The following is a 14,829-nucleotide window of genomic DNA, read 5'->3' on the forward strand; positions in this document are numbered from 1 at the left end:
AATATTAGTTACCAATATATATATATATATATATATATATATATATATATATATATATATATATATATATAGTTATCATTAGTTACATAATATAATTTTTCTCAGTTTTTACACAAACTTGTAGTGTTGACTGCATTAATCGAGCTCAACAATTCGCTGTTGTTACCCTAGTTATTGTTAAGAGGGGAAAAAAAAAAAAAACCTGTTGTTAAATGTATTATTTATCATTTGGTTCAAAACTAGCTAGTCCCTGCTGTGAGACAGATTCATTTAGGTTGCATATACAAATTTGTACTTTGTTTATTTTATACATTTTATCTATTTTATTCGAATGTTCATCTAAACTCCCCTAATAAAGCCTCTATAAGGTCCTCTATTCGTGAAAAGTGGCATATAACTTATTTATGGCATATCATTTTTGCTGATCTTGTGATTGTTAGCTGTATTTCTCATAGAGTGAACATTTTTAGACGTCACATTCATTTGTAAGCACATTTATTAAACACACACTCGTCTTACCTTGTATATGCTGATTAACTACATTCTCCAGTCGATCCAGTCGCTCTATAATCCGCAGAGTTTCTCCTTTCCTGTCGCCTTCCAACTTTTTGGCTGGGACAGGCATCGGCACTTTGATGTACACATTAGCGATGTAATTAGTCACCCATCCGACGTACAAAAGACACACTATGTTGGTCATGCCACTTAGTATTACACACGTAGACACCAAAGTTTTGGTTCTCCTGGTGCAAGCCATCCCGACATCCCTCCATATAGAGTGCGAGATACAGCGGACAAGTGCGCCTGTCCTCAACTCTGTTTGTACTCCAATGGAGAATCACGCGCTAGTTCGGTCCTCGCGCCTGACGCAAACACTACAGTCCGTGCTTCATTCTGCCACAGATTCCAAAGACTTGAAATGTGCAACTATCGTCTTGTTTCAACACGACTCGCCGCGTTCTCCGTCTGCAGCGGCAAGCAGCGGTATAGGAAAGAGAGTGAAGGTGCGCGAGTATGTGTGTGATCTGATCCTGAGCCTGTTGACCAATGAGATGAGCTGTAATCTATGGGACCAATTGCACAATGATCCAGTAACAGTAAGGAGGTGCTTTTTGAAGACAGAAACTCCCAATGTTTCATAAAAAATATGTATGGTTCCACTTTATATTTACTGTGTACTTAAATTAATAATTTCACCTAATGCTTATGTTTTTACATTGTACTTATATTTAGAAAATGCTGCATGTAATATAGCTATAATTAATTTCTGTAATTATATCTATAATTACGCTGTTGACCCTTCCCTTACCACTTAAGCCAACCTTAAACCTACTCATATCGCCAAACCTGTCCCTAATCTTACCCGTACCCACCTCAATATAAGCAAAAGTGTTTTGCAATATGAACACAATAAGTAGCCTACTTGATGTAAGTACATGGTTGTTTAAGTCATGTAATCTTTAAGTCACATTTGTTATATACACACACACACACACACACACACACACACATATATATAAGAGCACAATGGTTTATTGCATTTAGAAACCCTTTAAACCCTTTATTTAAATTTTAAATTATACAGATAGTAGACACACAGGAGTGTTGTAGCAAAGGGTGAGTTAACACTATTAACTTAACCACTAATGAACAGGGAAATCACTGTGTACCTTACCATCACCCTCCCGATTACATAAGTTGTGAAGCAGTGTGCAAATAATGACTTTCATAATAAAGAATTTAGGTAATTTTCAGATGATGAACATATTGAGGTTCATCTAAGTGAGGTTTACATAAATGTACATACAGCAAGCCTTCCACAAGTGCATTTAGTCCAGCAGCACTTGTCACTATTTGTATCACTCCACTTGTCCATAATCATTTTCATTTGAACGAATGGTTATTAAAGCCATTTTTACACATTGGTCAACAGACAAATTGCATGCAACAATGTTATTTTATTTTATTTTTTTGAATGACCAACATTTGTGTTGGCCTTCAGTCTGTTGTCACAATTATGTCTTGTTTAGTTTCATTATCATGTCCTGTTTATTTTCTTTATCACGTGCTGTTTCTGTTTGTCTGAGTTCAGGTTCTTTTGTTACCATAGTTTCTAATTGTTGTCACACCTGTTCCTAGTTTTGTTATGATTATCTCTGTGTATATACAGGTGCTGGTCATATAATTAGAATATCATCAAAAAGTTGATTTATTTCACTAATTCTATTCAAAAAGTGAAACTTGTATATTATATTCATTCATTACACACAGACTGATATATTTCAAATGTTTATTTCTTTTAATTTTGATGATTATAACTGACAACTAAGGAAAATCCCAAATTCAGTATCTCAGAAAATTAGAATATTGTGAAAAGGTTCAATATTGAAGACACCTGGTGCCACACTCTGATCAGATAATTAACTCAAAACACCTGCAAAGGCCTTTAAATGGTCTCTCAGTCTAGTTCTGTAGGCTACACAATCATGGGGAAGACTGCTGACTTGACAGTTGTCCAAAAGACGACCATTGACACCTTGCACAAGGAGGGCAAGACACAAAAGGTCATTGCAAAAGAGGCTGGCTGTTCACAGAGCTCTGTGTCCAAGCACATTAATAGAGAGGCGAAGGGAAGGAAAAGATGTGGTAGAAAAAAGTGTACAAGCAATAGGGATAACCGCACCCTGGAGAGGATTGTGAAACAAAACCCATTAAAAAATGTGGGGGAGATTCACAAAGAGTGGACTGCAGCTGGAGTCAGTGCTTCAAGAACCACTACGCACAGACGTATGCAAGACATAGGTTTCAGCTGTCGCATTCCTTGTGTCAAGCCACTCTTGAACAACAGACAGCGTCAGAAGCGTCTCGCCTGGGCTAAAGACAAAAAGGACTGGACTGCTGCTGAGTGGTCCAAAGTTATGTTCTTTGATGAAAGTAAATTTTGCATTTCCTTTGGAAATCAGGGTCCCAGAGTCTGGAGGAAGAGAGGAGAGGCACACAATCCACGTTGCTTAAGGTCCAGTGTAAAGTTTCCACAGTCAGTGATGGTTTGGGGTGCCATGTCATCTGCTGGTGTTGGTCCACTGTGTTTTCTGAGGTCCAAGGTCAACGCAGCCATGTACCAGGAAGTTTTAGAGCACTTCATGCTTCCTGCTGCTGAACAACTTTATGGAGATGCAGATTTCATTTTCCAACAGGACTTGGCACCTGCACACAGTGCCAAAGCTACCAGTACCTGGTTTAAGGACCATGGTATCCCTGTTCTTAATTGGCCAGCAAACTCGCCTGACCTTAACCCCATAGAAAATCTATGGGGTATTGTGAAAAGGAAGATGCGATATGCCAGACCCAACAATGCAGAAGAGCTGAAGGCCACTATCAGAGCAACCTGGGCTCTTATAACACCTGAGCAGTGCCACAGACTGATCGACTCCATGCCACGCCGCATTGCTGCAGTAATTCAGGCAAAACGAGCCCCAACGAAGTATTGAGTGCTGTACATGCTCATACTTTTCATGTTCATACTTTTCAGTTGGCCAAGATTTCTAAAAATCCTTTCTTTGTATTGGTCTTAAGTAATATTCTAATTTTCTGAGATACTGAATTTGGGATTTTCCTTAGTTGTCAGTTATAATCATCAAAATTAAAAGAAATAAACATTTGAAATATATCAGTCTGTGTGTAATGAATGAATATAATATACAAGTTTCACTTTTTGAATGGAATTAGTGAAATAAATCAACTTTTTGATGATATTCTAATTATATGACCAGCACCTGTATATGCCCTTAATTTTCTCTTTCTTGTGTTCATCGTTGTTAATGGTAACTGTGTAGTATGCTTCTTTGTTCTGTTGAGAGAACACATTTTTTATATTTCCTGGGTCAAGAAAAAGTTGGAGTTATAGATATAATAGAGTTCTAGATATATACAGATATATTTCTTCTCCCCTACTGCGAAACACTCACTGTGGCTAGATGCGCTTAAATCTGCCGTGTAAGGACGCTTTTTTGTCACGTATCACATATGTGCACTTTAATTAGCCGACAAAACAGGTTAAGGTGTTTACATGCTGAAATTTGTGGTAAGAAATCGTTTGAGACACATACAGTCTGTCTCAATCTGTGTGTGTAGTTTCAGTTTAATTGACCTTTAGTTTGTATTCCTCAGTTACTGTACCTGTTTCCTGTGTTTTTTTTGTTCCTAGTTTCCTGCCAGTCATTAGTTGTCATGGACACTCAGTCAATCATCACACCTGTTTGTTATTTTATCATCATTACTGTGTATTTAAGTTCCTCTTTGTGCTTCATTCAGAGTTTTGTTTTACACACTGTCACGTTGCCTTTCTTCATGTGGATTACTTGAGTTTTTGTTTAATAAATCTTTTGTTTTGTGGAACCTTTTTGTACTCTTCATCTTTATCATCTGGACCTAAATGTTACAGAATACTGGACCCTAAGAAGTGAAAATGGAGATCACCTCCATTAATGTAGCTCCGATGGGGAGCTTTAACAGACCCAACAGGATCACAATTTTTATGTTTCAAGGACGAAGGAACTTAGAGGAGCACATGGAGAAATTAATCAGCACCAGCCACCTCGCCCAAGTTCTTCACCGCCACCAATCATAGAGATTTGTTCATCACCACCATCCCTGTCCATCACGGAGCTTCCATCCACATCCAAACACTTCTTCTCCTGCACACTCCACCGAACCCAGCCATTACCTCGGCTCTGCCTCCGCTGGCTCACTTCAGCCCCTCAGCTCCACCATCAGCCCAGCAATGCAGCCCTGATCTACCTTGGGGCTTCTGGTCCCCTACTTTGCCCTGGCATGAGGAGTCCCGAGTTCCGCCTCATCACTCGGAGCCCTCAGTTCCACCTCAGCCCGTCGACCACTCGGCTCCACCCTGGCTCCTCGCCCCCTCGGCTCCACCTGGGATTGTCGCACCTTCAACTCCACCGGCCTCCCTGATCCCACCGGCTCCACTCTGGTCAGTTGTTGCCCCACCATTGCCACAGACTTCCAGGCTGTCTGCTTCTCTCCATTCCTCCACCCCTATGGCTCCGTTGGGCTTCTCCATCCCTCAGACTCCACCGTGGTCCTCACTTACACTGGCATCGCCTCAGTCCTTAAGCCCCCTGGCTCGACCTCGGCCACTTGTTGCCGGGACTCTGCCTTGGTTTCCCAGTCCTTCGCTGTCACTAGGTCTCTCGGTTCCATGGACTCCGCCTGGACCTCTACATCTCTAGGCAGTATCACCGTTAATTGGGCTCAAAAGACTACCTTGGCTCCTCCCTCCATCACTGCTGCCATGGATTGCCTCCATCTTGGCCATCTCCTGGATCGCTCTGAGATCTCGTCTGCCATCTGTTCCTCCCTGGATCCTACTACCATCAACTCCTCCATGGGCCCTTCCACCATCAACTCCTCCACCATCAACTCCTCCATGGGCCCTTCCACCATCATCTCCTTTATGGCTTCTCCCACCATCTGATCCACCCTGGTTCCTCCCATCTGCTCCCCATTGGTTTCCAGCACCATGTTTTATGTTTCAAAGAGGAAGGAACTTAGAGGAGTACGTGGAGGAGTTCATCTGCACCAGCCACCTCACCCAAGTTCTTTGTCGCCACAAATCTCAGTCATCATAGAGTGTTCTTCATCACCATCATCCATGTCTATCACAGATCCTCCATCCACACCCAGTCTTCTTCTCTTGCTCACTACATCTCCAGGCCGCATCGCTGCCAGTTGGACTCAAACGACCACCTTGGCTCCTCCCTCCATCACTGCCGCCGTGGATCGCCTCCATCTTGGCCGTCTCCTGGGTCACTCTGGGATCTCGTCAGCCGTCCGTTCCTCCCTGGATCCTATCACCATCAACTCCTCCATGGTCCCTTCCAAAGTCAACTCCTCCACGGCACTTCCACCGCCATCTCCTCCATGGCTCCTCCCACCGTCAACTTCTCCATGGTGCCTCCCATGGATCGTCTCCATCTTGGCCGTCTCCTGGGTCGCTCTGGGATCTCGTCAGCCATCCGTTCCTCCCTGGATCCTACCACCATCAACTCCTCCATGGGCCCTTCCACCGCCATCGCCTCCATGGTTTTCTTTTTTCCTAGTTTCCCACCATTTGTTGTCATAAACCCTCATTCAGTCATCACACCTGTTCGTTATATTATCACCATCACTGTGTATTTAAGTTCCTCTTTGTGCTTCATTTAGTGGTCAGGTATTGTTGTGTTCTACACACTCACACAATGCCTTTCTTTATGTGGATTACTTGAATTTGTTTTATTTAATAAATCTTTTGTTTTGTGGAACCTTTTTGAACTCTTCATCTTTATCATCTGTACCTAAACGTTACAATATCACAAATTCAGACACTGGAACAAAACGCAAGTGCTACTTACATAAAAACATTGCACAACAGAGGGAACAATCATAACAAACAGGATTCTGGCACTTAGGAAGTGTTGGGGTGGAGGAAATCATTATTTGTACAAGAAGCCAAGCTCAAGTTCATACAGTGCACACTTGTAAGCAACAATACGTAATTGTCTGTAGAGAAGCCATTAGCATTAGATTTTTCTTTAGATCGTACAATTTGTCAAATGATTTATATTTAAGAATTACTTTTCCCATGCTTCCAATCTTGTTTTGTTGGAATTATTATTAAATAATAATGTGTGTGTGTGTGTGTGTGTGTGTGTGTGTGTGTGGCCAAAGCTATGAACAGAAGCAAAAAATGTGGAGGAGGAATAAATGAATAAAGACCCCTCATAAGCCTGTACTTCATGTCCACCCCATGGGTACAGTCTCAGGAAACTCACAAAGAAACAATACGGATTTTATCTTATTATATAAATCCCATACACACATACGAGCAAATAATGTTTGATTCTACTGAGACATGAATAGTTTTGCCTGTGCCACGAATAGCTTCAAATGAATGGGATACCAACAAAAAGCATAGACAATGCATCATTTACAATATCACTGTAAGCAACAGAAAAAAAATGTTATATTTTCATAGATAGGCTAACTTGACCTCTAAATAGCATGTATAGAGAATTGATTTACATATCTAAGCCATAAGTTTCTAGTTGCATAGTATACACTGCAAATCCACTTTCATGGTGCTACCCAAGCTTCAGAGCACTAAACAGAATGTTGCTTTTACGATCAATGTTATAATCAGCAGTCAACAGATGGAGTCCTTCACAGAGAGCCTGCTGCGGTCCAGGATCTCTCCTCTATAAATCAATCAGTAAAACATTATTCCGAGTTTTTAAAAAAAAAAAAAAAAGTCATTTGACTTTTTTGTTTAAAATTGCCAAAAGCTTTAAAAATGAGGAAGCATAAATATTTGTTGGTAAAGCTTTATCTTAAAATGTAGGGCGGGACTTGATTTTGTCCATGTGAATTTGATTGGATGGTTGGATAGTTGTGGTTTGCTATTGGTCGATTCCATGTGCGTGACAGGTTGTCCTGCCCTCACACCACTAAACACGTCATCAGAAAAGAGAAGAGATGTCGCTGCAGGAGGGAGGGGAAGTTATTTTGATTAAAGATCAGGTTATGATAAAGTTAGCCATTGGTGATTGAGAGTTAGCTTACATGAAGGTGCTATTTTTTATTTACTTATTATTTTTCTTTTTTCTTTGGATGGCCACAAAATGGCAGCATCTAGTCAAACCAAAGTAGTGAGGATATTTATATTTATATTTCACCCTGGTGTTCACAGATGAGTTTCATTTTTAGGGAAAAAAGTTTAATATTGAAAAACAAATAAAAAAAAAAAAACAGTCTAATTTTAATAACTACATTTAAAAATGTAGTTATTATGTAGTTATATATTATAGTCATTATATAGTAGATAATGTTAATGACAGTGAACTACATTTTTACATTTCCTGAAGAAAAGTGAGAGGTGTTTTTTTTTTTTTTTTTTAAGTGTGGTTTTAGGGTGTTCAGGTGGCTGCTATGCTGTTAAATGTAAGAATATGCACTTATTACATTAAGGAAGTATTTACATCTGATGTGACCCTTATACTTTTGTTTGTGTTACCCAATATTGTCTGGTTGATTTAGTCATATACTTTTTTAACCTGAATAAAACGAGTGAAGATGATTCCACATTCACATGTTGGGTTACTTGACTAAACATTTATTGTAGGTGTTTGTAAGGGCGTTCAGGGTGGGTGTCAGGTGACTGTTCCTAGCAAGTCAATAGAGCCCATCCCCAAGTGTATGTGATATTCTGCTCTCTAGATCTGGCTAAGGTTCCTCCTTCACTGTAAGCCTACAGGATTTGCCTGTTTTATCATCAGCCAGGTAAAAATTGCCTGATCGCCTATAAAAACGGTATCCGTAGAACAAACTGTGCAGAACAAGTAACACATTGAGCAATAGCGATGCTTAGCATACACCACTAATGATTATGAAAAGTGCATTTTTATAAAGCCAGAGAGAACAATGTTTATTCATAAAAGCTCTTTATCACTTTGACTATGGCGAAACCGTTGCAGTCTGATTCAGAATGACACTGATCTCCCCCTTCTTTGTGTTGTAGCTGATATGTGACACTCTGCAGCAGCATAAATGCGTGTTGGCGTTTTCCCCACCGCAAGGGAACAAGCATCAGGCCTTGTCTACAGCCTTGAAGTGGGCGGCGCAAAAGATTGATGCCAGTAAATGTGCTGTGATGTACAGAATACTCCTGAAATATAAGTATCAAGCCCTAAAAGGGGGTTGGAGACTCATCAGTGCATCACTGTTTAAAATCTTTAGCTCTGCCTCCACTTACATGCTTGGTAATTCAACATGTCAGTTCTGTGCTCTTTCATGTGAATGAAAAATTCAAGTGTGAAAATGAACCATGCTAGATAGTACATTAATTTTGGTCGTGTTCAGCTACAGTATTTACAGTTAGGAAAATACATCTGTCACTTAGTTATGAGCCAAAAACATTCATATGAGGCTGAGTTTGTAAAATAATCTAATGTACTTTTCTCAGACAGGTTGTGATAAGAGTTTAGCATACCGTTACTGAAGATCATGCCCTTGGCTGATTTCTGTGTTATTCATTCCCTTCAAAAAAAAAAAAAAAAAAAAAAAAAACTGTCACATTTGAAATCATATTCAAATAGCCGAATAGGATGAGGTGTGTGCATGTGTATATGTGTGCGTGTATGAAAAAAAAAGTCTCCTGAATCAAAACTGTGCAACCCAGTGTCACAAAAAAGACATTATAGTTCATTTTTCAACTTTGAAGTGCCTGCAACCCCTTCAGCCGTGACTTATTCACGATACAGCACTAGCCTCTCGTACCTTATTGCTTTTATATAACGGTTACCACACAATACAAATATTAAAGCCAAAAATATGTATCAATGCAACTTTCATGAAGTAAACTTTCACTAAAAGCATTCCTTCCGCTGGAAAAAATAGTCCCTGACCGTGAACAGCAACAGAAGTTACATTATTACACCATTAGATGGCGGCAAAGACTGAATTGTTGTGAACACGGAACAAGACACAACTGACAAATGCTTTGACTAGCGCTGTCAGTCACGGGAAAACTAAATTCTTTAATGACATAAAAACATTGACCAACTCATGTATAGTCATGCCCAAATCAAATATGGCATAACACACAAGAAACAGTGAGGTTTGACGCTATTAACGTGTCACTATTTAGCAACAGATTAGCCATGTCTCCAAACAGCATGCAGTAGTGACTTTCCTGAATGAATCAAAGTTCTGTGAATGATTCAACGACTCACTAATAAAGATAGTTACTGCGTCCGAAATTGCACACTGTCTAGCAGTTTGGTTTGAAACTTACTTCACGGCCATTAAAAAATGATGGCTAATGATGGCTAAGTATTCTATATAGTATGAATAATACTGCATCCGCCATGTTGTCACTGTCGTGTGACCTACCATCATCAGTTGTGCTGCTTCTCTGCCATTCACAACTCCTCTCCTGTGGCTTCATGGGACAGTAAAATGTGCATCTAATGCATTGTGTCCCAAATAATGTACTATACACTATTCACTACTCCATCTATTGTGTGATGTATAAAGGTTATTTTGTCATTCAGCAGTTGAGTCTGATAGCCCTTCTGTTTTGGCTAAATAAGGAAAGCTGCGACAGTTGAGTGCATAACGTGTTCAATATTCCACACTCGTTAATTAAGTCATCCAGGTATTTAAAGTGCACTTTTCTTTTTGGAATTTTCAGTGTGAACACACTACTCACACTATTTATACTACAAATTGGCTTAGAGTAGTGCATAATGTGAATTGGGACACACCATAGAATCTCGGTGGAAGTAATGGGTCATCTGGGTACTATGAATTCAGACATACTGTACTACTTTTTTGCTGTAGTGTTTTTCACACTCTATATAGTATAGTATGGAAGTAAGTATATCTGTGTGGGGAAATTTTCACCGTCAGCCAAATTGGGGGGGTGGGGTGGGGGAATTAAATAATGAAAGGATTTAAAGGGATTTAAGGGAATAAAGAAAAAGTAATAAGAATGGTAAAAGTTCTAGATCTATTGTAGTTATGAAGTAATCAATTTAAACTATTTGCAAAATATATATAATTTTTAAAATAACCTTAATTATCTTATTTGTATGTCTAATATGTAAAAAACGCAAAACCTTTCTTAACACATTCAGTTAGATGAATCATGTAAATAATAGCATATTTTTAATTCAAAACGGTGAACTTTCATAAAAATGTCACTGGATATTATCCTACTGTCGGTTGCTGCACATTTCTATCGTAAAACAGTCGTCAAATATTTTAAATGATTAGCTACTTGCATCTGACCATGCACTCTTTCACTACTAAAACTAAAGCGTCGCGTTGTAATTCGCATTGGTCTTCTGTGAACAGTAAGCCCCGCCTGATTTGATTTGATTGGCCATCTAAGTCATTCTGACATTGATGAGCATTGTTAGACTTGCCTATAAATGTAACATTAAAAACTGTTTGGGACAAAAATGGGATAATTTGGCCATTTCTATTGATTGGGGGAACTTGTCCTTTTCAATGCTTATGTTGGTTACGGCCATGCATGGATCCTATTGAAATGACTGGATCTCATCTGTGAAATTGTGTATTTTCACAGCAGTACAGTTTGTAAATGCATTATGTATACAGAACATTCCCTTTAAATTTATCCAGTATGAGATCCAAATAGCAGCTATTCTAAATGCTTGTTATTGGTTATTGGTTATTCCTTACTGACAAACACTTGAAACATGAGCATGAGGAGTCAATTTAAGCAAACATTACACCACACCCTAATTTAAAGTTGGACAGGATCACTTCTGTATTTCCTTTTGTTTAATTGAACTCTAAGCATAATATCTGTTTTCACAGTGCCAGCTTCCTGTCACCACAAGCTTCTGTAAGGCAGAAATTGAAACTCGAGCACAATGTGCAGTGGAGGGTTTCCCCTGTGAGCTGAGCCATTCTAATCTCATTTGAGAGACACTGGGAGGTTTATGGGCCCTTCTTCATCATAACCCTCACACAAAGGTAATGGCAGTGAGGCCAGAAATATGATGAATGCCAGAGTACAATGAAAAATGTGGAGCTACAGAGGGGAAAAGAAGAGACGTAAAAAGAAAGAGTTGCCCCAGCAGGCTGGTTAAGTTCTCTGTGCGAAATTAAATAAGCCTAATTATGACAAATCTTCCCTCTGCCACTGTGCTTAAGAATTATGAGCATATGTATTTATAGCATGACTGGCCTCTTACTATCTTTCTCTTCAGTGTGCCCACAATCCCTCAACGTACCAACCTCAATGAATTAAAGGGACAGTCCATCTAAACATGTGAATTATGTCACTATTAACTCATCCTCATGTTGTTCCAAACCCGCATGAGTTTTTTTATTTTGTGGAGCACAAAGGTTCTTTTTGACTTTTCCATTTAATTATAATAAATAAAGGACAATAAAGGCTGCATTAATATAACATTGTTCAAGTGACACAATTCTGATTTTTCTTCCTCCCATGTGGCACAGAGGGGCCTACTAAGGCAAAACATCTCGATGGCAAATATTCATTGGCTGAATGTAGTCATTACTAGCTGCCATATGCCCACTTATTAGGGGCTGGCTCTCAGGGAGGCCAACTAAGTCCAATTACCTGATAGCAAGTCTAGCTAGCTGTCCAAAACCTGCAACCTTAGGCTCGCCCACACGGAGTTATATGTGGCTAAATACACTAAAAAGTACCCGCACAATAGGGAACTCGCTCACAAAGAGGCTTCCTAAGGCCTACTTATCCAAAAGCAAGTCATTGCTAGCTGCTAAGAACCCCAAACCATACAGGTTTTGCCCACAGGGAGGCCCACCAAGGCCTGCTAACTGACAGCAAATTCCTGCTAGCTTTCACATACCCAAAGTGCTGGGGACTCGCTCACAGTGAGGCCTGCTAAGGCCAGCTACCTGGAGCGTGTCTTGTTGCTACAACATCCACACTGATGGGGCTCGCCACAGAGAAGCCTACTATCTGACGGCATATCAAAATAGCTACCAGAAAACCTATTTACTAAGGCTGTTGACAGGGAGGCCTTTTAAGGCCAGCTACCTGACAGCACATGTGCTGGCTGCTAGGGGCCCAACATGGTGAGGACTCAGTCTGAAGGGAGGCCTGTTAAGGCCTACTACCTTGTAGAAAGTCTAGTAGCAGAGATAGCTTTACTATTCAAACAACACCTGGGACCTATCACATCGCCAACGAGCGGTGTACTCAGTAAAAGCACTTTTTACCCTTTAAGCAAGGGGAGTACAAACATACGCCAACATGCCCTGGAGGAGGCCCACCTGGGCCTACTACTCCCAATGAACACGGGTGTCAGCTCATGACAATGCTGAGCTGCAAGGGAGCAAACTAAATGACCAGCTCGTAGTGAAGGTCAAATACTGCTCGACCTGAGCCACAATGGTGCAGGGCAGATAAAACAGAGCTATAAGCGAAGTACTCAGAAAACACCTTGTTTTTCACCTTGAGTACTATCTGCCTGACCCTGAGAAGTACCAGGGTGGAGGCCAACCACCAAGACTCTACTCACGCTAAGGTGTCTAAAAGTACCATAAAAGCCTTAGCCATCCTAAATTTATCTTAGGATGAGTGACGCTAACCAGGTAACAATATCAGGCGGCCCTGTGGGCCAACGCTAGACATTTACTCTATCTGAAGTCAAAGTGCTCATCTCTTTGCAAAAACAGCCCTCCAAACCTATAGGAGAGGAGACAAACTACTCTACCCTGAGGTGGCTATCAAGGCGGCCTGAAGAGGGCCAGCCTGCAACAGAGCAGCGGCCGCAAAACCACTCTCAAGTGGGAGGCCAGCTTACTCGCTAATAAAGAGAAATACAAAAGAGTGTGGTCTCAGAAGAGAACATACAATAAGTAAAAACCAGCACACTCACCTAAGAAGACACAAATGGTACTTCTTTCTGTCTAAAAATTGTTCTAGCCAACCTACAGGGAACTTCAGGGCCCTAATTATTATATTTCTACAATAGATAAAAATAAAAATTCCTTCCTAATTTAGATGAAAGCCCATGCATATTCTACACAGGGAACAGTGGTCTAAAAGAAATACATTAGCATTTTAAATAGATACAAGACCTGGTAACAGTTCTACCTGCGGCCACAGGGTGGGAACCTCCACCATGGAAACGTGGTGTCTTCCACCCTTACAAGCCTGAGAGGGTCTTCTCACTATCAAAGCCAAAGGCAGACCATCAGAATCATAATACTCATTATCGGCCCAGCCACAGGCCTGATGTAAGAAGTGCCTGGGTTTAAAGAAGGACGGAGCCTTCTGGCCCTGTCCGCGGCCTTTGGGTCGGGATGGGCCAGGCCCAACCTGTCTGGTTGAGGACTCAGACCTCAGCGGCATGCACGTCTTGAATACTAACTAGTCCTACTAGATACTCTGTGCGTTTCATAATTGCCACGATAGTGTTTCACACAAAACAGTCCCTGAAAACGAAAAGAGGATGACATGTTATCTGGGCACCCCCCTTATATATTTGTGGGTCACATTGTTATGATGTCATGGGCTGTTGCCGGTCAATATGATATTGCTGAGATTGGATATGTGTTTCAGATACCGGTTCCTGTGGAGGCGGTTCCCCTAGCGCTCTGACGCAGCTTGAGTTCCCTTTCGAAAGGGAACATAAGTTTTTTACTGTTTTTGTGTGTATCCCTTTAAAATGCAAATGAGCTGCTGCTCCCGGCCCCCTTTCAAGAAGAGGGTGGAGGGTGGAGGGTGTCTCTGGTTCGAACTGAACATCGCTACTGACAGTTTCAGACATTTTCAGTGCATGAGATCGTCCTTTTTTGTTGTTGTCGATATGCCAGAGCATATCGACAACAACAAAAAAGGACGATCTCATGCACTGAAAATGTCTGAAACTGTCAGTAGCGATGTTCAGTTCGAACCAGAGTCAGACAATAATGCCTACAGAGCCAGAATGATGGCCAAAACTTTACTGATGAGTTTTGTCCCTTTGTATTGACTCTCTCAATGCAGTCTGGTATAAAATGATTGGCGCAGACATAAACAAATTTAGATATATGGAGGTGCATTCCCTTCAAAAACAAAACTAATCCACTGCGTCTTCAGCGGCTCTGATGTCGGGCGTACATGAAGACTGTTATGTTCACTCTTATATCCAGCAACAAAACTCCTGAGTTGATCTATACAGATCTATTACAGGTGGAGCTAGGGAAGGTGGAGGGTTTCTGAAAGTGCGCAGTAACTGCTACAGAAAATGCTGACCAGTA

The 14,829-nt window shown here is 40.7% G+C and overlaps 1 protein-coding gene across 1 annotated transcript in view; it reads right to left on the reverse strand.

Annotated features, from left to right (window-relative positions):
• galnt18b (UDP-N-acetyl-alpha-D-galactosamine:polypeptide N-acetylgalactosaminyltransferase 18b) overlaps positions 1-1,037 on the reverse strand; it is a 122,930-nt gene extending 121,893 nt beyond the window's left edge. Inside the window, exon 1 of the mRNA XM_051900638.1 lies at positions 520-1,037. Coding sequence (XP_051756598.1) covers positions 520-757 — 238 coding nt within the window. The 5' untranslated portion in view covers positions 758-1,037. The remainder of the gene's footprint in view (positions 1-519) is intronic.
• Positions 1,038-14,829: the final 13,792 nt, after the last annotated feature.

This window comes from Ctenopharyngodon idella, chromosome 7 (genome assembly GCF_019924925.1).
Source record: "Ctenopharyngodon idella isolate HZGC_01 chromosome 7, HZGC01, whole genome shotgun sequence".
Classification (NCBI taxonomy): domain Eukaryota; kingdom Metazoa; phylum Chordata; class Actinopteri; order Cypriniformes; family Xenocyprididae; genus Ctenopharyngodon; species Ctenopharyngodon idella.